General features: G+C 52.8%; 2 protein-coding genes across 2 annotated transcripts; both read right to left on the reverse strand.

The window, feature by feature from the left end:
• Positions 1 to 1,034: 1,034 nt before the first annotated feature.
• LOC107287265 (protein phosphatase Slingshot homolog 1-like) lies at positions 1,035 to 5,379 on the reverse strand. Its single transcript, XM_015815757.1, has 6 exons — positions 5,248 to 5,379; positions 5,107 to 5,153; positions 4,196 to 4,342; positions 3,544 to 3,744; positions 2,495 to 2,999; positions 1,035 to 2,273 (listed from the first exon to the last, which is right to left on the reverse strand). Exons 1-6 carry the CDS (start codon positions 5,350 to 5,352, stop codon positions 1,035 to 1,037), a joined length of 2,244 nt encoding a protein of 747 aa, XP_015671243.1. The 5' UTR covers positions 5,353 to 5,379.
• A 2,009-nt stretch (positions 5,380 to 7,388) lies between these two features.
• On the reverse strand, positions 7,389 to 22,078 carry SSH1 (slingshot protein phosphatase 1). The gene is made up of 14 exons (XM_015815759.1): positions 21,978 to 22,078; positions 14,990 to 15,096; positions 13,956 to 14,020; positions 13,285 to 13,406; positions 13,115 to 13,183; positions 12,864 to 12,929; positions 12,412 to 12,606; positions 11,846 to 11,939; positions 11,638 to 11,766; positions 11,498 to 11,544; positions 10,589 to 10,735; positions 9,907 to 10,107; positions 8,859 to 9,363; positions 7,389 to 8,627 (listed from the first exon to the last, which is right to left on the reverse strand). The coding sequence occupies exons 1-14, from the start codon at positions 22,076 to 22,078 to the stop codon at positions 7,389 to 7,391; spliced, it is 3,087 nt and encodes a 1,028-aa protein (XP_015671245.1).
• Between the last annotated feature and the right edge of the window lie 494 nt (positions 22,079 to 22,572).

Raw genomic sequence — 22,572 nt, forward strand, 5'->3', positions numbered from 1 at the left:
AGAGGGGTTTTTATTTTTATTGATATGTGTATCTGTTTTAATATGCTGTGCACCGCCCTGAGTCCTGCGGGAGAAGGGCGGTATAGAAATTAAAATAATAATAATAATAATAATAATAATAATAATAATAATAATAATAATAATAATAATAATAATAATAATAATAATAATAATAATAATAATAATAATAATAATAATATTCTGATTTATCAACAAAAGTGTTTAATGCCCCAGGAAACATACATTACTGATCCTACCTCACTTGGTAACATGACAATGAAATTTACAGTTTTCAACGGGATCAGGAGAAACAGTAAACATCTCCTATATGTGACGGGTACAGCAGAAGGAAAGGAGAACCAAGACCCCCAAACAAAACTATCAAGGGAAAGTGACATCCTTGCCAGCAACTGGTCAGTTCAGATGGGGATCCTGGCCAGCATATTCAGTCTGGCAATGGCTAGCAAAAATGCTTTCTCCCTGAAATACTGTCTTTTCAGGTGCGTTGAGTGAGCCACGAGGCCAGGGCTATAATCCTATTGACCTAGGACTATTTTTTCCTTTGGAAAAAAAAATCAGTTGCAGAGGAAGAACTTTGAAAAATCCTAACTACACACACACACACACACACGCAGAGGTGTCTGTCTATCTATCTACGATATGAAGATCTGAAAAACGGAGGTAGCATTTGTGTCCCCTTTGGGTCCTCGCACAAGGGCCTCTTAAAGAGGGAGAGTAACACTTGAATTGACCTTCCAAGCAAATCTCTGGGCTCTTTTGGAATTTTTTTGGCATGGAAGGAAAGAATCCAGCCAGGACACTGCCCGATGAAAGCCAAGAGGAGGCCGTGAGGGATGCCCAAGGGCCCTGCGCCTTCTCCTCGGGCCGCTCGCCTTGTCCCTCCTCTGCTGCCACTGTGCTTGAAGGGCCACCTGAGAAGTGCAAGGCAACTGTCTTTTTTTCAACAAGATAAAATTGCATTTAATACGGGCGAGACTAAAAGTAACCATTAAAAAACCAACACTGCAAAGGTGTCAGCTTTCTCCCATCCGGGGGGTGTGCTTCGGCTTCCCCAGGGTCCCCTTTGCCGAGGGCTGCAGTCTGTCTTCCGTGTTCCTCCAGGAGAGGAGGCTGCAAAGGGCTGGAGACTCGCTCGGCAGGGCCTCCCTCGGGCGGGTCAAGGGCGATAGGTCCGCCTCGCCCGTGAGGTCCTCGGAGGCCAGGTCGAGGCTGCCCAGCTTGGCCAGAGAGTTGGAGCGCTTCAGCGGAGAGGAGATAGTCAAGCCGGCCAGTCGCAGCCGGGTTTCAATCTCCTGCGTCCGCTGTTTCACCAGCCCGGGCTTCCCGTGGATGCTGTGGATGCTGTCACTGCTGGAACTCCGAGTGAGGTTGGAACTCCGAGAAGAGGACGGGGTGTAGGAGATGGTCTTCAGGAAGTCCTTTGTGAAGGTACTCATGTGGTCCACCTTGGAGGGGACGGGCGTGGAGGTCTTCTGGGAGGCTCCAGCAGCAAGAAGGGCCTTTGGGAGCTTCTCCGAGACATCCTGAGATGAGGGCTGCAGTTGACCCCCGACCACAACCATCTCCTGGGGCTCCTCTTCCAAGATAGTCACAACGTCGGATGGGCCTCCGGAACACTCCTTGCCCGGCCCGGCTGTGTCGGACGGCGGGGCCTTGAGGCGCTCCAGTTCCTTCGTGTGCTTACGGACCAAGCCAGCTTTCTGGAGCTGAAGAAGAGACTCCTGATGCTGCATCAGGTAACTGTTTGTGGTTGGCTTCTCCACATCTTTGCTGAAGAGCAAGTGCTTCAGGTCCTTTGTCTGCCGGGCATCTTTTCTTGGAGAAGAGTCATGCTTCAGCCCGTGGTTGAAGACTGGGCTTCTCTCACAGAGAGACTGTCTTGAGCCAAGCGAGGCACCTCCTGGGGCTTTAGGGGCCTCCCTGGGCTTTTCAGAAGGGCCACAGGGCCACCCTGAAGCTGGCCGATCAGGACTGACGTCCTGCACCTCGTTTCCCACAACCACCAGGAGCAAACTGTTGGCTCTCGGTCCCTGGGATTCCTTCAGAGGAGACTTGCAAGAGGCCTGCTCCAGAAACGCTGGGAAGGAGGGCTGGGTGCAGATGGTGGCACGGTGGCAAGGGGGCTCCGCTGGCAGGACCTCCAGGGCATCTCCGAAGGCTTCAGGAGGGGACCCACCCAAGGGATACATGCAGTCAGTGCAAGATTTGTAGGGGGGGCTGACTTTGTTGAGGACCCCGAACAGGGCTTCATGCTGGAAAGGAGAAAAGAGAGGATGAAAGGAAGTAGAAACACTTCTCCATCCAGTCCTTGGAGAGAAGGAGAAGGGCCTTCCTCAAAGGAAAAGGGCCCAGCCAGGTGGGTTGGGCCCTCTGGACAAGGAGGAACTCTTGGTGGTCAAGAGGGGGACCAGACCCTGGGGCCCCAAGACCCTCCCCCCAAAACAGACCCGGCCAAGCTCAGTCCTGCCCTTACTTCAAAGTCATCCGGGCAGCTCCTCTTACTGTTGTTGTTATTCAGGTTCTCGCAGTTGTGCCTGCCCTCCTCTTGGAGCGACCGCCGCTTCCATCGTTCGGTGGGCTTCTCCTCCTCGGAGACCGGCACCCGAGGAACCGCCTCGGGTTTCTGGTGGCCCTGGGGGTCTGCACTGATCTCCGGCATTCCTGCCTGCAGCTGGCCCAGCAGGTCCCTGGCGGCAGAGCCGGCATCCTCCAGCATGGCGTCTGCCTCCAGGTCCTCCAGCTGCAGACACGGCTCGCGGGGGGCCAGCAAGGAGTTGGAGAGGCGCCGTAAGCAGTAGTGGATGCCCACCGAGTCGAGGGGCGTTCGGCGGTCTGCGCAGATGGGGGGCCCGGGAGGGTCCAGGTCCATGTCCTCCAGGCTGCCGAGCAGGAGATCATTGGGCCCGGCGGGGCTTTCTGCCCTGGGGGGGAGGCCGCCTCCCGGCTGCTGTTTCCAGAGCTTGTTGTGGCGCTGTTTGCTGGGTGGGGAAAAACAGAGGGGAGGAACGTCCAGGGCAGCTCAGAGGCTTTGTGTCTATGGAGAGTCTCCATCGTTCGGGTCTGGTGGTCCCAAAGGGGCTTTTTCTTCCAAAAGGCAACTGGACTTTCTTTCAAAAGGTTTCTCTTCTCATCCAAGAAGTTTCTTCGGGGTTTTCAAAGGAAAAAACAAGAAAGTCAAGTTGCCTTTTGGGGAAAGCATCTTTCGGACACAGAGGTTTTGCATTCAGAGGGCCAGGTCAGCGGCTGCAAGAGCAAGGGGCAAAAGAATGCGGGAAGGACTGGGGAGGAAAGGGGATCGGATGGCCGGTGGGAATAGCCTTGGGAGGTGGAAGAACTTCGACAACGGTCGGATAAGCAGCAGCTCAGTCCACAGCAGGAATGGAAGCCGGAAAAGTAATCCTTCTCTCGAAGAAGTTCATTTCTGAACTCAGGAACCCGACTTCAAAGGCAGGAGGCCAAGGGAGAGTGCGGCCCAACCCTTCCCCTGCCCTCCCCCCCCACCCCCAGGGAGAGCCACCTTACCTGGCATCCAGGATACCCTGATATTCCAGCAGCTGCCTCATGAACCCGGCGTTGGGCCGAGCGATGCTGCGCTTCTGCCTGACGTAACTGTAGGCTTTCTCCAGGGACCATCCAAACTCCTTCATGGCGTAGGCAATGACCGTCGACGCGGAGCGGCTCACGCCCATCTTGCAGTGAACCAGACACTTGGAGTGGTTTTTCCTGGGAGAGAAGAAGGATTAGAAGGGGTCAGGAGCCGGGATGGGGTCCTCAAGCACCCGGGCCCTCCTTTTATATCTCACCTCCCCTGTGCCAAGGCTGCGTGAGGAGGCTTTGGGGCAGCCCCCAATATTTAATTTACAGCAACACAGCAAATGGCCCTACTTGCAGAGACAGCGGGAAGGGGCTAGAATAAGGGTGTCCATCCTTGGCAACTTTAAGACTTGTGGATTTCAATTTCCAGAATTCCCCAGCCAGCACTAGCTGGGGAATTCTGGGAGATGAAGCCCACAAGTCTTAGAGATGCTGAAGATGGACACCACTTGGTCAAAATGACCATCTTTAGCTGCAGGATGCCTCAGCTTGCCCCGCACAGCCTTCTGGGGAAGGTTTTCCTGGTTGCAGCTTTGGACCAGGGAAATGCAGGCCAGCAGAATCGCTTCCAGAAACTCACTTGGCTTTGTTGATAAAATGGTAAGCCTCGTTCCAGTGGGCGAGAAGATCGGTCGTTTCTTCATCATAGACGCGGATGTTGTGGTACGCAAACAACCCCGGGAAGAAATTGTCGATCTCCCTGGTGACGTTTAAAATGTAGTCCACGCTGAAAGGATGGAAACAGATGGATCAGCAGGGGAAGGGAAGAAACTGCGGCGTCTCGGTGAGGAAGAAAGGGCCATTAATAAATCAATACCACTCAGCCCAACCTTGTATATTGAACCTTGCATCTGAGCTGATAAATTTCTGCCCGTCTTAAAAAGCAGACAGACCAAGAAACAGACTCACCGCCACCCGAAAAGCTAAAAATTATGTCTAAAATTATTGAGACACGATTGATTGAGGCTGACTCTAGAAACACAACCTCACACATCTGATGGTGCTTCCTCTCTTCCCTTGTCTACACTCATGTGAATTGGGAGACATTTTCATAGTCATCTTAATGTTTTTTAGGGTTTTAACGGTCTTCGTAGTTCTTCTTGTCTTAAACTGTTTTTAAGATTTTAATTGTAATATATGTTACTGAACTGCGAGCCGCTCAGAGTCGTCTGCTGAGATGGGCAGCTGTAGAAATCCAATAAAGAAATAATAACTCCCCTCAAGATCTTCCCTCCCTCTGCCAAGGTCATCCACGTTACAATTTCTGGGCCAATATTCTCCATCTGTGGAGGCTTCTCCCGTGGAGGAGGTTCAGCTGTCCATCGCACGGGGGGGGGGGGGAAGTACATGAATTCAACTCTGTACAATGTACAACAGATCCAGGAACCATCTGGTCTTTTTCAGCCTTTGCCATCTGAGATTCTGCCGGCCACCTGCCGGTCACTGGCCTAGAGACCCCTGAAGAGGTCAACACAGCTGGGTCAAACTCACCCGGAGCCCTGAAGCTCCTCCAGGTTTGAGGCGTTCCATTCAGAGCCCTGGAAGAATCACAGCAGAGTCAGGCAATGGTACCCGGGGGATGGGGTGTGTGTGTATGCTCCTAAGGGAGCTCTCCCGCGCATTGATGCTTACCAGGTAGAGGTGATCAAAGATGAGGGAGGGCTTGTCCATCTGCCCCAGGATGAGTAGCATCTCATTGTCAATGAATTCCTTGAATTCTTTCAGGTTGCAGTTCATCTGCTTCTCCAGCTCGTTCCGGATCTGCCGAGAGAGGCACACTGAGGGATCAGCTTTNGGTTTTAGCATTTGGTTCCACCTGTCAAATCAGCGTCAAGAGACTCCAGAACCTTCTCTGAAATTTATCCCTTTCTGCAGCCCTGTGGAGTCTACCTTTCATTTTCTGTTTTTTAAGTGTCTTTCTACAAACAACTTACAGGAAGCTGAGGCTGCATAATTAATCCAACTACTGTGTAATGTGCCAAGAGAATCTGCTTCACTTGATTTTAATAACACCCCAAAACCTTTTCTGACAACTTCTCCATGGGCAAAGTTGAGTCTTCCACAATCTGATGCCCTTCGTAGGTTTGGGGCTACTGTGGTTTCTGGCTAGGCTGCCTTTGGATAATGGGCAATATTCCTCAACGTTGGCAATTTTAAGACATGCGGACTTCAACTTCCAGAATTCCCCAGCCAACATGGGTTGATGGGTGTAGTAGTCCAAAATATCTAGAGGCAGAGGACAAGACCAACCCCACAGGATGTGTAAAAAAACATTATTAGGCACAGAGTTGTATTGACAGCATATCACAAACACCAGAAATCAAGCAGAACAAGTCTTTCACAGAGATATACAGTATTTGTAAACACTAGGCAAGGCACTCTTATTAGTTAAAAAAAAAATCATCAATATATGGAAAAACAGACCATTTTATGCATCAAACTTTTCCAGCTTCAGGGAGGGGGGGTGATCTGATTTCTGCATGCTAGGTGAGCAATATTTCCTTGTGGCTTAAACAACTCTTTGTTTTTGTTTTTTCGAAGGATAACATGGAGTTGAGATAAAGTATCTAGGATGTCACTGTTCATTAAATAGGACAACAATCTTCCAGTGGTAAAAAAAATATATATGGGGAATTAAATGTTAGGGGACATTTTGCCCCGTGCAATCAATTCTTCAAAGGTAATTCTCTGGAAAAGGAGAGAAATTGAACCTGAAAAGTTTATACATCACCCAGGTGTCTCAGAACTTAAGGATAACAAAATTATTTATCGTATCATTACAGTTAAAAGGTGTCTGACATGAAAGGATTCCATTTCTGGACAGTCTCTTCTTACCAGCACTACAGCTTCTACTAACCATGGGCATTCAGGAAAACAGACCTTCCTTTGAGGTTCGAACTACGCTATTTTGGTTTATAGGTAATAAACATGCCATATTCTGATTTATCAACAAAAGTGTTTAATGCCCCAGGAAACATACATTACTGATCCTACCTCACTTGGTAACATGACAATGAAATTTACAGTTTTCAACGGGATCAGGAGAAACAGTAAACATCTCCTACATGTGACGGGTACAGCAGAAGGAAAGGAGAACCAAGACCCCCAAACAAAACTATCAAGTCTGGAGGGAAAGTGACATCCTTGCCAGCAACTGGTCAGTTCAGATGGGGATCCTGGCCAGCATATTCAGCCTGGCAATGGCTAGCAAAAATGCTTTCTCCCTGAAATACTGTCTTTTCAGGTGCGTTGAGTGAGCCACGAGGCCAGGGCTATAATCCTATTGACCTAGGACTATTTTTTCCTTCAAAAAAAAAATCAGTTGCAGAGGAAGAACTTTGAAAAATCCTAACTAAACACACACACACACGCAGAGGTGTCTGTCTATCTATCTACGGTATGAAGATCTGAAAAACGGAGGTAGCATTTGTGTCCCCTTTGGGTCCTCGCACAAGGGCCTCTTAAAGAGGGAGAGTAACACTTGGATTGACCTTCCAAGCAAATCTCTGGGCTTTTTTGGAATTTTTTTGGCATGGAAGGAAAGAATCCAGCCAGGACACTGCCCGATGAAAGCCAAGAGGAGGCCGTGAGGGATGCCCAAGGGCCCTGCGCCTGCTCCTTGGGCCGCTCGCCTTGTCCCTCCTCTGCTGCCACTGTGCTTGAAGGGCCACCTGAGAAGTGCAAGGCAACTGTCTTTTTTTCAACAAGATAAAATTGCATTTAATACGGGCGAGACTAAAAGTAACCATTAAAAAACCAACACTGCAAAGGTGTCAGCTTTCTCCCATCCGGGGTGTGTGCTTCGGCTTCCCCAGGGTCCCCTTTGCCGAGGGCTGCAGTCCGTCTTCCGTGTTCCTCCAGGAGAGGAGGCTGCAAAGGGCTGGAGACTCGCTCGGCATGGCCTCCCTCGGGCGGGTCAAGGGCGATAGGTCCGCCTCGCCCGTGAGGTCCTCGGAGGCCAGGTCGAGGCTGCCCAGCTTGGCCAGAGAGTTGGAGCGCTTCAGCGGAGAGGAGATAGTCAAGCCGGCCAGACGCAGCCGGGTTTCGATCTCCTGCGTCCGCTGTTTCACCAGCCCGGGCTTCCCATGGATGCTGTGGATGCTGTCACTGCTGGAACTCCGAGTGAGGTTGGAACTCCGAGAAGAGGACGGGGTGTAGGAGATGGTCTTCAGGAAGTCCTTTGTGAAGGTACTCATGTGGTCCACCTTGGAGGGGACGGGCGTGGAGGTCTTCTGGGAGGCTCCAGCAGCAAGAAGGGCCTTCGGGAGCTTCTCCGAGACATCCTGAGACGAGGGCTGCAGTTGACCCCCGACCACAACCATCTCCTGGGGCTCCTCTTCCAAGATAGTCACAACGTCGGTTGGGCCTCCGGAACACTCCTTGCCCGGCCCGGCTGTGTCGGATGGCGGGGCCTTGAGGCGCTCCAGTTCCTTCGTGTGCTTACGGACCAAGCCAGCTTTCTGGAGCTGAAGAAGAGACTCCTGATGCTGCATCAGGTAACTGTTTGTGGTTGGCTTCTCCACATCTTTGCTGAAGAGCAAGTGCTTCAGGTCCTTTGTCTGCCGGGCATCTTTTCTTGGAGAAGAGTCATGCTTCAGCCCGTGGTTGAAGACTGGGCTTCTCTCACAGAGAGACTGTCTTGAGCCAAGTGAGGCACCTCCTGGGGCTTTAGGGGCCTCCCTGGGCTTTTCAGAAGGGCCACAGGGCCACCCTGAAGCTGGCCGATCAGGACTAACGTCCTGCACCTCGTTTCCCACGACCATTGGGAGCAAACTGTTGGCTCTCGGTCCCTGGGATTCCTTCAGAGGAGACTTGCAAGAGGCCTGCTCCAGAAACGCTGGGAAGGAGGGCTGGGTGCAGATGGTGGCACGGTGGCAAGGGGGCTCCGCTGGCAGGACCTCCAGGGCATCTCCGAAGGCTTCAGGAGGGGACCCACCCAAGGGATACATGCAGTCAGTGCAAGATTTGTAGGGGGGGCTGACTTTGTTGAGGACCCCGAACAGGGCTTCATGCTGGAAAGGAGAAAAGAGAGGATGAAAGGAAGTAGAAACGCTTCTCCATCCAGTCCTTGGAGAGAAGGAGAAGGGCCTTCCTCAAAGGAAAAGGGCCCAGCCAGGTGGGTTGGGCCCTCTGGACAAGGAGGAACTCAAAGTAAGCCTTGGTGGTCAAGAGGGGGACCAGACCCTGGGGCCCCAAGACCCTCCCCCCAAAACAGACCCGGCCAAGCTCAGTCCTGCCCTTACTTCAAAGTCATCCGGGCAGCTCCTCTTACTGTTGTTGTTATTCAGGTTCTCGCAGTTGTGCCTGCCCTCCTCTTGGAGCGACCGCCGCTTCCATCGTTCGGTGGGCTTCTCCTCCTCGGAGACCGGCACCCGAGGAACCGCCTCGGGTTTCTGGTGGCCCTGGGGGTCTGCACTGATCTCCGGCATTCCTGCCTGCAGCTGGCCCAGCAGGTCCCTGGCGGCAGAGCCGGCCTCCTCCAGCATGGCGTCTGCCTCCAGGTCCTCCAGCTGCAGACACGGCTCGCGGGGGGCCAGCAAGGAGTTGGAGAGGCGCCGTAAGCAGTAGTGGATGCCCACCGAGTCGAGGGGCGTTCGGCGGTCTGCGCAGATGGGGGCCCCGGGAGGGTCCAGGTCCATGTCCTCCAGGCTGCCGAGCAGGAGATCATTGGGCCCGGCGGGGCTTTCTGCCCTGGGGGGGAGGCCGCCTCCCGGCTGCTGTTTCCAGAGCTTGTTGTGGCGCTGTTTGCTGGGTGGGGAAAAACAGAGGGGAGGAACGTCCAGGGCAGCTCAGAGGCTTTGTGTCTATGGAGAGTCTCCATCGTTCGGGTCTGGTGGTCCCAAAGGGGCTTTTTCTTCCAAAAGGCAACTGGACTTTCTTTCAAAAGGTTTCTCTTCTCATCCAAGAAGTTTCTTCGGGGTTTTCAAAGGAAAAAACAAGAAAGTCAAGTTGCCTTTTGGGGAAAGCATCTTTGGGACACAGAGGTTTTGCATTCAGAGGGCCAGGTCAGCGGCTGCAAGAGCAAGGGGCAAAAGAATGCGGGAAGGACTGGGGAGGAAAGGGGATCGGATGGCCGGTGGGAATAGCCTTGGGAGGTGGAAGAACTTCGGCAACGGTCGGATAAGCAGCAGCTCAGTCCACAGCAGGAATGGACGCCGGAAAAGTAATCCTTCTCTCGAAGAAGTTCATTTCTGAGCTCAGGAACCCGACTTCAAAGGCAGGAGGCCAAGGGAGAGTGCGGCCCAACCCTTCCCCTGCCCTCCCCCCCTCCCCCAGGGAGAGCCACCTTACCTGGCATCCAGGATACCCTGATATTCCAGCAGCTGCCTCATGAACCCGGCGTTGGGCCGAGCGATGCTGCGCTTCTGCCTGACGTAACTGTAGGCTTTCTCCAGGGACCATCCAAACTCCTTCATGGCGTAGGCAATGACCGTCGACGCGGAGCGGCTCACGCCCATCTTGCAGTGAACCAGACACTTGGAGTGGTTTTTCCTGGGAGAGAAGAGGGATTAGAAGGGGTCAGGAGCCGGGATGGGGTCCTCGAGCACCCGGGCCCTCCTTTTATATCTCACCTCCCCTGTGCCAAGCTGCATGAGGAGGCTTTGGTGCAGCCCCCAATATTTAATTTACAGCAACACTGCAAATGGCCCTACATGCAGAGACAGCAGGAAGGGGCTAGAATAAGGGTGTCCATCCTTGGCAACTTTAAGACTTGTGGATTTCAATTTCCAGAATTCCCCAGCCAGCACTAGCTGGGGAATTCTGGGAGATGAAGCCCACAAGTCTTAGAGATGCTGAAGATGGACACCACTTGGTCAAAATGTCCATCTTTAGCTGCAGGATGCCTCAGGTTGCCCAGTCTTGGAGGCAAGCCGTTCCCAGAGGCGCCGCACAGCCTTCTGGGGAAGGTTTTCCTGGTCGCAGCTTCGGACCAGGGAAATGCAGGCCAGCAGAATCGCTTCCAGAAACTCACTTGGCTTTGTTGATAAAATGGTAAGCCTCGTTCCAATGGGCGAGAAGATCGGTCGTTTCTTCATCATAGACGCGGATGTTGTGGTACGCAAACAATCCCGGGAAGAAATTGTCGATCTCCCTGGTGACGTTTAAAATGTAGTCCACGCTGAAAGGATGGAAACAGATGGATCAGCAGGGGAAGGGAAAAAACTGCGGCGTCTCGGTGAGGAAGAAAGGACCATTAATAAATCAATACCACTCAGCCCAACCTTGTATATTGAACCTTGCATCTGAGCTGATAAATTTCTGCCCGTCTTAAAAAGCAGACAGACCAAGAAACAGACTCACCGCCACCCGAAAAGCTAAAAATTATGTCTAAAATTATTGAGACACGATTGATTGAGGCTGACTCTAGAAACACAACCTCACACATCTGATGGTGCTTCCTCTCTTTCCTTGTCTACACTCATGTGAACTGGGAGACATTTTCATAGTCCTCTTAATGTTCTTTAGGGTTTTAACGGTCTTCGTAGTTCTTATTGTCTTAAACTGTTTTTAAGATTTTAATTGTAATATATGTTACTGAACTGCGAGCCGCTCAGAGTCGTCTGCTGAGATGGGCAGCCGTAGAAATCCAATAAAGAAATAATAACTCCCCTCAAGATCTTCCCTCCCTCTGCCAAGGTCATCCACGTTACAATTTCTGGGCCAATATTCTCCATCTGTGGAGGCTTCTCCTGTGGAGGAGGTTCAGCTGTCCATCGCATGGGGGGGGGGGAAGTACATGAATTCAACTCTGTACAATGTACAACAGATCCAGGAACCGTCTGGTCTTTTTCAGCCTTTGCCATCTGAGATTCTGTTGGCCACCTGCCGGTCACTGGCCTAGAGACCCCTGAAGAGGTCAACACAGCTGGGTCAAACTCACCCGGAGCCCTGAAGCTCCTCCAGGTTCGAGGCGTTCCATTCAGAGCCCTGGAAGAATCACAGTAGAGTCAGGCAATGGTGCCCGGGGGACGGGTGTGTGTGTGTGCTCCTAAGGGAGCTCTCCCGCGCATTGATGCTTACCAGGTAGAGGTGATCAAAGATGAGGGAGGGCTTGTCCATCTGCCCCAGGATGAGTAGCATCTCATTGTCAATGAATTCCTTGAATTCTTTCAGGTTGCAGTTCATCTGCTTCTCCAGCTCGTTCCGGATCTGCCGAGAGAGGCACACTGAGGGATCAGCTTTGGTAAAAGAAGCCCCCAGCCCCGAGTCCTCGGGCTCTTGGACTAACTTCTTTGGAAGTCACGTTCTCCAGATCTTCGCTCATCATGATGCTCCGGAGTTTGGCCTTGATCAGCCATTCTGCCCTCTCCCGCTCAGTTGGCCTGGAAGGGAAGGAAGGAAGGCGGGAGTTGCGGCGGGCTGCAAACCCAGGCAGCTACCTTCCAAGAAAGTATTTGCAGATTTCCCCAAGATAACAGCAAGCTGGGACTAATGGTGAGCTTTTGTGCCCCCTTCTTGCTGAGGGTTAGTCCAGAAACAGTTGGGATTCCACAGAGAAGCCTCCCAACAGCTGTTTAACCACAAGTGAGTAATGGTTAAAGTAGGGGACTTCTGAAATACTGAACAAGGATGGTGAGAGACCCACAACCAAGCACCTGGTTCTCTCCAACACAACACAACCTCTGGTATGCCTGGGTGCCCACGCATACTCCAAATGAGGGTGGGCCTGAGGTTTAGCAGAAAGAGGCTTGCAACTACAGCTGCATCTTGACCAATAAAGTCAGCCCAAAATTGTCCAGGTCTGTCTTCTCTGCCCAGAAGGTCCTAGCAAAGCAAGAATGGGAAGGAACCCACTTGTCCATGTAGAGCGCAGGCGAGTCGGGGCGTGGAGACTCCAGGTCCTGCATGGCGTTCCACTCGTTGAGGCAACTCTGCTCGGAAGCGATGCAGCTCTCGTAGTAGGTGGCCCAGACAAGCGCCATCCCTCCCGGGAAGTAGTTGTGCCTCCGCGCCATCTCGCAAGCCTTGTGGAGGATCTGCAAGGCAGACCTACGAGTGGGGAAACCCAAAGAGATATCCCTCAGCCCCAGCACCCCGAGCAGAAAAAGGGCCGGTCAAGCGGGCACCACAGAGGGCAGTGGCTGAACCAGCAAATGCATCAGAGCCCTCTTGCTCACTGCAAGGCCAAAAGAGCTGCTGATGTTGGCCAAGGACCATCTGGGTCCCTGCGATGGCAGCCAAAAATCGGCTTCAGCCTTTGGGGAAGAAGGAGGAGGAGAAGGAGAGGAAAACAGGAAGTTGCTCACCACATGGCTTGCACCGAGACAGGTTTGAAGATGTGCATGTTGCCCGCCGTGCTGACGCTAAACCCACTATCAGAGACAGACAAAAATCGATGCAGCGCACACAGGCCAGGCTATGGCTCTTCACAGGTAATTCACTCACTCTTTGCACAAGGGGCCAAATCCCCCGTCCCCTCCAGGAACTGATCACAACAGCCTTGTCCCCGCCAGCTTGGCTGTCCTCTGCCAGCTCTCCAGATCCTCCTGTTTCTTACCCGTCTCCATCCAGGTGGATCTTCGTATCGCTCCACAGACGCAGCACCATCCCAATGGTACAACTCTGGCTGCCATAAAAGAGGAAAGGGAAGGTCCAGGGCTGCTGGCTGGGCAGAACGGTGGGGGAGCCAGCCTGCTCTTCAAGCATCCCCAGGCATTCCCCCCTCACCTCTCCTTGCTGGAAAAGTCCACGCCCAGGAGAATGTTCTCCTCGGTGTCTTGGCGCCCGGTGCTGTAGACCACCACCATGTACCTCACGCGGTCGCTCCACGCACTTTCTAAGAGCACGGCCTAAAAACCAGCAAGGCAGTTCTCAGCATTCATCCCTTTGGCCATACCTCTCTTTAGCTAGGTATTACTTTAGCTAGGTATGTTTCTGGCAAGACAAAAAGAAGAGGGTTTAATTCAATTCTCTCCAACCCACCTGGTGCCCTCTAAATATACGTTGGGCCGCATCTCGTACAGTCTTCCAGGCAGCACTAGGTGGGGAAGGGTAGTTGGGAATTGTGGGAGTTCTGATCCAATACCCCTATGGGGCACCAGCCTACATTCTTCAGGTCTAGAGAGATCTCAGTGAAGGTAGAGGAAGGCTGGACTACAATATCTGATTTCTGGAGTCCAAGGGCACTCAGCATTGATGGCTAAAGTCAGATGATGGTTGGGGATACCCTGCTTCCAACTCTACTTTGATTGACAGGAATAGTTTTCTCTTCACAGGTCTACTCCGTGCTCCCAAGCAACTCCTTCCACAAAGGACTGATCTACTGGGGAAAGACCACTGCTGCAGTGGGACCGTGGCAAGGGATTATACCACCGCAAGGATCTGGCAAGTCCTCTTACCAGCTTGATTCTGTCCTCACAGCGAAGGAGGTTGATCATCACCTGAAGGTGCTGAGGCAAATCACCTGTGGATGCACAGGCAGCAAAATCATCAGATGCACCTCCTAAATTTGCTTTGCTGCATCAGCTGACAGAGCGCTCCTCCCCTGTCCATCCTCCATGACAGTTTCTCAGCTTAGGCAACGTGAAGATGGATGGACTTCAACTCCAGCTGGGTGAGGAATTCTATGAGTTGAAGTCCACCCATCTTAAAATTGCCAAGATTGAGAAACGCTATTGAATGATCTATCATGACTCTCAGAAAACATTAAGAGTCATAAAACTATGCTCCTTTTGCTGCCCATTGTTTCGGATCTCTCTGAAGCCTCCTTAACCAGCCATCCTTAGGCTTCACAAGAACTTCCTGAGGGCCAAGCATAGATTTAGGACAGCAGAAGAGATCCTTGGTCTCCAGGTAGGAATGCTTCCAAAACTTCTCCAGAACATCCCGGGTGGGGACAGGATGGGACTGAAGTGGAAATAGAAAGTATGGACTCCGCTACCTTATCTTCCCAACTTAATGTCCTCCAGAGGGCAGTAGTTGAACGAAGACAAGTTTGGGTCCTTGCTTAGCTTGCTTGGCCCCACATCAAATCCAATCTGGAACCGTCACCCCATATCCCCAAGACGTCTCTGGCACTCAGCAATTCCCCAAATAGTCACGCTTCCATCTCACCCTTCAGGCTTGAGGGCCAATCATAATGGTCAATCTGATTGCATTTTGAGAGGCCTTCTCGGTACCCTCTGTAGCCACTGAACAAGATAGGGGTCTTCCAGTAAGAACTGCCAAGCTGAACCCAGAAGCTTCGCTACCCGTGATACTGGATCCCATCCTCCAATCTCCTCCTTCCTCTTGGAAGAACCAAGCGGGAACCATTCAATGCCCTTTGCTTCCCAGGAGGCCCACCCTCACTTACCACCTTTCTCCTCCCCACTGGAGGAGTTTCCTAAACTGATTCTTCCCAAGTTACCTGGAGAGGCCGAGGGGACATTACCTGCATGTTTGTGGGAATGCGGGAGACTCCGTGGGGGACCTTGTGGACTGTTTCCTTGCTGCAGGAATAGCGCAGCTCCTTTGACCATAAAAAAGCTCTCGCTTAAGCTGCAATACAAACAGGCAGAGCAGCAGGTCAGGCTCTGCCCTCTCTTGGTCAAAGAGCCGGTGGCTCATCTTTTCAGCGGTTCTGCTAATGTTAGGACACAATTAGTGGGACCAAAGGATTGTGCCTGATCACTTCCACACACTGCAGGCCTTGTTCCGGAGCCAAAAGCCTCCGGCACCAAGCCAAGCTCTGAGCAAATGACTAACTGCTTGTCAGAGGGGGATGAGGAGGCTTCACTGCTAGCAAACGATTTCAGAAAGGCATCTGGGTTCCCGTCAGAAGCAGACAGCGTAATTTTCCACCGGGGCTAGATGTTGGTCTGCTTCGGGAGGTGTGCCTACAAGAGTTTTGGAGGAAAAAGATAACGGCCTTCCCATAGAATTGTGTAATGACCCTGGGCTGTCAGATTCCACGAGGGAGATTACTTCTTAATATGATTTTTTAAATTGTTTATCCCTCTCAGCACGTTCAGCGCCATGGGAATTTATAAAGAGCCTTCTAGATTGGGCTTGAAGGCGGGAAGAAGTTGCATCCAACCTGGAGAATTCACTAGAAACATTTGCCAAAGCAGCCCCACAGGCAGGATTTGGACTTTCAGGAGAATGGGGTTCTTCCGCGTGTTTTCTAAGGCTGTCCCCAGAAAAGCTGCAGGCGAGTGAGCAATTTGGCCTTTTAAAGGGTATGTAAACACGGTTTTAGCCCCGGACAGGAAACTGGCCCCAACTAACGCAGACTGATAGCAACAAAGAATAATTTGGAGGGTATTTGTCCAGGCCCCCAATTCTTTAAAGCAGGGGTGTCCAAGCTTAGCAACTTTTAAGACTTGAGAACTTTAACTGCCAGAATTCCCCAGCCTGCACGAGTGTCTGGATTTTGACTTTCATTCAGATATGATCAGTCTATCATATTTGGAGCCCAGTCTAGCAATAAGCCTTAAGAACAGAATTTTGGGGGTCAACCGTGGCCATAAGTCAAGGACTACCTGTACTAGCAAAGGAGGACAGCCGCACTCACCTGATTAAACACGTGCAGCGTGGGCTGCAGAAAGGGTCTCGCTCACTCAACCCTCCCCCCGAGAAGCTGCTACTCCTACCTGGGGATGTGACCCACTGAATCTGTGCAAGATCCCATCAAGTCTACATTTCACCGGGCAATAAAATCAAAGCTGGGCTGCTAGTGGACCAAGCCTTTTATCTGATTAACAGTCCTGAACCTCAAATGTCAAACATGACTTTATTCACAGCCCCAGGCTGAAAAAAGTCAGAATGGACTTCGGGGCCAGCGTGCAATGGGCGACACTGATGTGAGGTCCGAGAAAACACGCAAAGGGCTTGCGAAGTCTGACAGGACACCTTTCCCGGCATTTCCTGCCCCTCGGAGACCAACTACACACAATTCCTGTTTGTGATCCAAGGGAGAGGGATGACTAACTGCCCATAATCTTGACCACGGCACAATCAGGCTGAAGTGAGATCATCCCACAGCCACCAGCTCAAGCAAAGGAAAGCCCACTCCCACAGCTCCCTTCTGTGGCCGAGTATTCAACAAACAGGACAAAGGATTTGTCAAGGAATCTGTTAGCAACAAGAAATGTAAAAAAAAAGGGGGGGGACACCCACTCCCCGTCCTTCAGGGGTGACCTCAGCAATCAACCACAGGATCCTCTCCATAACAGGAGTCCAGCCACCCATTTGGCCTTAAGCCCAATAAAGAGAAACAACCATTAAAAGCCAGCTTGGTTTCTATATCACAGCTCCAAACCTCAAAGAGTTCTACATCTCGGTCGGTTTGTAAACTGCTGCCCAAGAAACAGCCGTTTCCGCAGCTGAATTCCCACCAGCTCAGGTGAGGCTCATGTGGGAAAACACAGCTCACCCCCAAGGAGGAGGCCTCAAGACCTTCTGAAGGTCTCGGACGCTAGCCAAGCTGCAGGAGCTGTAGGAGCAAGAAGGGCGCGGGATACGTACGGCTTCGGATGGGGTTTCTTTAAGCAGCCGAAACATCGTGTGGCCCCAAAGGACAGGCAGAAGGTAGCAAAATCAGATAGGTTCATAACCGAGTCTTCAAGTCATCGTGCTGAGAGGTTCTTGACATTTCTTGGTGGGAATTAAAAAGCCAACCGATCCTTCTGCGCGAAGGAGGGAGGAATCGCCACGTCACTTGGGAATGGGTGGCTTTTACGGAGCCCTGCCCCCTGCCCCCCACGGTATCTCGGCCCCAAGCACGAGCGAGGACCTGCCCTCGTCCACCCTGATGAAAGAAGGCTTTCAGGAGGAAAGGGGGCCTGGGCAATGCTCGTGAGAGCCCTCCCCTCCCACCGCCTTTGCTCGTTCGCAGCCGCTGAAGTCCTTTGCTTCATTGGCTGGACAGATCCTCTTGGCTGACCTTGGGAGAGTCAAGGGGGCCAGCCTGATGGACGAAGGGCTGGCCTTCCTCACCGCCCACATCAGGACTCGCATGAGGTCCTGGGAGAGTAAGACCATCCTGGGGAATCGGATTAGGGTCCAATTTCAGCGGGCAGCATTTGAGAAGCAGACAGATGGAGACGAGACAGCTTGGAACCAGCTATTATACAAGACTTTTCCATGGAAAATAAAAGCCTTCCTAGATCTCCTGAGCTCCATGCACTGGCGACGAGGATGGCAGCTGCTCCCAGTGTCTCAGAAGGGCCCAGGGGTGAAATCTGGGTCATGAATTGTTCAGTTTGAACTCACCACTGTCCAACCAAAAGTTTAGCAGTGGACCATCTTCATTTCACATGCTGGTGTGGGAGGAGAAATTGAGACCCCCCAAAGCAGGTTTTGCTCCTCCCAACCCTCCTCCTCCTCCCTGAACCCCTCCCTCCAAAAACTGGGAGCCATTCTGGGGTCTGGCCACCTCCCCTTCTGACCGTCTGGTGGCCAAGGCTGGCCACCAGGAAAAGGAGGGGACATGCGAAACAGGCCATCTCAGCCACTTGCAAAACAGAAAAGCTAAAGCAGCCTAAACCAGCAGATGTCCCCCAGATGTGCTACCACTCCCCAACAGTCTGGCTGTGGGTTCTGGGTGTTGTAGTCCTAGTACAAGGAGTAGCGAACAAGTTTGCACCAATGCTACTGAGATGGAACGCAGAGTGTGATGGAGCGTTTGCCCCCGGGTAATATTAAGGCCGTGCATAGATTTCTATCTATGGAAACGTTCAGGAAGGAGGGAAGAGAATGGAGAACGGGGCACCTAAAATGCTTTGGGACCCTCTGAGATTCTCTCACGTACTAGTTCTACTTCTCTCAATCCATTTCAGACTAGTGTGGAGATGTGCAAAGCCCTCTCCTGCCCCTCAGCTGTTTGGAGAGAGGTCTCCAGCCCTGGAGGGCTCACAGGGCCTCCTTCCCAGCTGAGGAAGCATGGAAAGCCACACCTAACTGGGGCACTATCGTCAACTTTCAGTGCCGAGACCCTGGCCAGCTTTGAGGCCTTCCAAAATTCTGTATTCCCAAAGAAAAAACAGCGTTTTCAAGGTGGCATTTCTAAGACTCAAGATCCTGACACTGCAAGGACAGACCTCTCGGCTTCAGCTACAGCACCGTGTCCACACTGAGCCCCAAGGGTCTGGCACAAGGACTGTCAACAATGAATAAATCAATAAGGAAGAATTGGTGGATGGCCACGGTTTATGTGAGGGAAAGAAAACCGCCCTGTTTGGAGGGGACACCTCTCCAGAAAGGGAAGATCTCTGTCTGAGGCTCACCTCTGAAAGGGACCCGCTTGGCTTTTCCAGAAGTGGGTCAACCGGACGGGCTCAGGAACTACTTTTAGCCCTGGGAGGGTCCCGCCTTTGGCTGTCCACCCAAGGATGCTTGGAGCCAGGCCGAGGGGCACTGAGGAGCAGAGCGGCTGGGTCTTCTGCTCCTGTTCTGGAGGCATCATCTCGTTGGACCCAGGGGGAACCCAACCCCCACCCTGCCTCTTGGCGAAGGGCCGAAAGGACCGAAGACGGCGTGAGCTCTGAGGCTGGAAAGCTTCGCTCCCGGGCCTGCAGAGCTGCACCAACAAAAGCTCTTTGTGAGGGGCCATTGTGTGGCTGCAGAGGCGTGGGCGCCTGGGCTGCCAGACATTCCAAGCCGCGTTTCCAGAGACCACAGGTCACTCGCAGCGCTGGTGCAAAATCTCTTCGGGGGTAAGGCTGGGGGGGGGAGGAAGAGAGAAGAAATCTTTCGAGGAACCCTCAAATTTCTCAGCAGAAGTAAGTGGCGGGCGATGCAGGCCTGGGGATCTTGGAACCCACTTTATCACAATTATAGTAATTGTGGGGTCAGGCCTGCTGAGAGGACTGAGCAGAGGGAGGCTGCTGTGGTGGGACCAGTCCAGGGGACGGGCGAGGGGGGTTTTAATCCCCCATTTCCCATCGTGCAACAGGCTTGGGAGAAACACAAAGGACTTATTTTCCAGGAGGGTCATTGCAATGCAAGCAAGAACTCCGATTTAAGTGAAGGCGGGCACAATCCACCGGATAAAAGCCTTGCCGATAACAAATGCGAGCGGGAGGGGAGAGCCAGCCTCCCCCCCCCCCCAGCAGAGACTGTGCCATGAAATACGGACACGAGCGAGCTGACCTCCACACTTATGCTTTTGGCTTCCGAACCGGCTGAGTGTCCCAAGGACATCAGTGCCTAATTCCAAGTCTGGCTCTCTAAAGCCCCGAGGGGTCTGGAATTGGGATCCTTCTCCTTCTGCCCCACCAATGGGAGCATCAGCGAAGTTTGCCCTGGCTGATGGGTGCTAGAGTAGTCCCTTGCAACCCAGTTCAGCAACAGGGGGCAGGGCTGACTTCTGACATGACCTCCAGGACTGGCCTTTCTGCCTTTTCCTGAGCTGGTTTGAGTGGCTGGTCCCCCTGCCCCTGCCCAGCCCAGGCAAGGAGGTCTGGGGGAGAAGCCCACCCACCCTCAGTCAGCCTAGGCCTTCGCAGCCCACCCACCACCCTAAGAGGTTGCTACAATCCTGATTAAGCTCCCTCTGAAAACAGGATGCAGATTGGAGAATTCGCACAATGGGACGAACCACCAGAAGAGGAAGCGCCCAACATTTTCTTTTTGCAGATTAGCCTTCGGTCTCCTGGTGGTGCAGCCTTCACTCTCCGGAAGGCAAGTGCAGGCCGGTCTCCCCAGCGGCTTGGAGGGGAAGGAGGGCCTGCCGCAGGGGGGCTGCTGGACGTCCCTCAAGGGGGAACCTGAAGACGGGCTGGGGGTCCCGCACGGTCACTCCAGAGGCTCCAAGAGGATATCGTCCAGTCGGAGAAGCCAGCAAGGGACCCTGCTGGAGGTGGAAGCTGCTGACGCTACCCACGGTTTCAAAAACAGGATGCTGAGTCTGTAGGACCGGTCCAACGTCCTGACACCGAAGTGGTGTTGTTCCTCCGTGGAGCCACCCGGTCCCTCTGCCACCGGCCCCTTGGTCGACCGTTGTGTCGTCCCTTCGGGAGTCTTTGGTCCCCCGTTGTACACCCATCCTTTATAGAGTGCGAGCCCCAGTTCTGGTGTTTGTTTCGACCCGGCCCGTTACCCCCCCCCGCAGGAACCCTTCTTTGCAGTTTAACTTCCTGCTTCTGAGGACCGATGGCGTCCTTGGACGTTATTTTGATCCTGCTTCTTGCAGTTTTACTCCTTGCTTAGGATAAGCCTTGCCACTCTGGATGGGGCCAAGTAACCAGCACTTACGGACAACGGGCAGATTATTCTCCCATTTCATATCCCGGGAGAGCGATGCGCTTTTGGACCTGCAACTGGAGCGGTGGGTTGTAGGACCAGTTTGCAAAGACCCTCCTGATGGGTCAGTTTGGCTGCTTGCCAGAAACCTCCCAGGCCTCCCAGGGTCACTTCGGTCCCTGCAAAAATCTGGAGAAAACTGTGTGACGCAAACCCCAGACCGGCTGGCAGAGGTGGAAGGGGAGCGCCCCCAACAGACCAAAAGGGACAACAACACATCATTTGCCCTTTGGAGTAAGACCCCGGCCAGCATTGCAGCTTCACCAGGCAGGACCCCACCGTTCCTACCACTGAGCTGATGGACGGAAGGCTTCTACGGGCTCCATGGTGGCACAGATGCCACCTGGCTGGCACCCCCGGTCGGCAGCCATTGCCAATATGCTCTCCTATCCCTTCCCCCTGGCAAAGATGCCTGGTTTGGTCAACTGATCTTTGAACGGTGGTCAGCAGGTAAGGGTGCTGAGTAGACAGGACTCCCTGCCTGGGGGCAATGTTGGCACCCCCTCCCCAAGGCTGCAGCTGTCTACAAGATGGTAGTTTAGCCACTTGGATAGCCCGGTTGTAAGGAACGTCGGAGCTCTGAATTCACCTGCTTTCCTCTCATGGGAATTTGCCTCAAGTCCTTTTATGCTGTCAACTCTGTTCCACTTTGGGGCAGTTTTTAAAGAATGAATAAAAAACCATTGCAATTATATACAGGCTATAACAGCCTCAGTATCACAGACAAACTGAGACTGTAAAAATAGTACTGAATAGCCAACAGGGTTGAAATTGTACCCCCAAAACCCAGGAAGGTGAAAAAGGATCTTGATTGTTCTTCTGAAAATGCTATTCCCCCCCCCCCCCCGCATGACATTTCCTGCCAGCAGACCCACAGACTCCGGGCATGCGGTTTTAGCACAGAATTTGACACACAGGGAGTGTTAATCCAGCATCTCAATGTATTCTTGCATGTCTGAAAGTGAGCTAAGGCAGTTATCTGAGAACTCCACGGCTGTGTTTGAACAGCACCCCAAAGTTTACAGGGAAGAGGTGACAATGACTAGCAACCCCTGCGTGCCACACTCTGCCGTTTCCTGAAGGGTGCCAGGCGGGTGAAAAACTCTACAGCGAGTGGGGGAACAGTTCCTGCCTACCTTAGGTTGAGTCTGCGTTCTTCATCACTGCCAACATCCAGCTGATGGGGAGGAAAAGCAAGAATTAAGCCCAGCACAATCTCAGTTACACTTCCAAACATCTGCAATGAAAGACGTGTTTATGGTGGGCCTTCCGAGGGCTTGGAGGAACACAAGGGCTCCCCCTGTTTATCTGAAGACCCCTGGAAGGCGGGGTCTTAGGCAGATGGGGCACCTTAAGGCCTTCCAGTGGGATTTAATGGCACGAACTCGGTTCCCTGTGCCCCCCTAGCCCCATCCAGAGCCTTTCACCCCCAAACAGCCTGTGGGAGCCCCAAGGGGCAGAGCCCACCTGGCAAACCTGGCCCGCCCCCCCCCAGCCTTCCTGCCCTCACCTGAATTTAATCTGAACCTTCAGAATAGGATCCCCTGTAGCTGTGGGGAAGGAGACCCCCCCTTGCCCCTCCTTCCCCAGGGACCCCAATTCCTGCAGCCCACTAGCCTTATGGCACAGGGGGTCAGCAGCCCCACCACTCGTTTCAAGGCAGGCCAAACCCGGCTCAGGGTCTTTGGGGGCTGAAGTGCCCGGGGGCTGATCCTGCCCTCGCAGCCCCCC

The sequence above is a fragment of the Protobothrops mucrosquamatus genome, unplaced genomic scaffold (genome assembly GCF_001527695.2).
Source record: "Protobothrops mucrosquamatus isolate PMUCROS unplaced genomic scaffold, P.Mucros_1.0 scaffold374, whole genome shotgun sequence".
Taxonomy (NCBI): Eukaryota; Metazoa; Chordata; class Lepidosauria; order Squamata; family Viperidae; genus Protobothrops; species Protobothrops mucrosquamatus.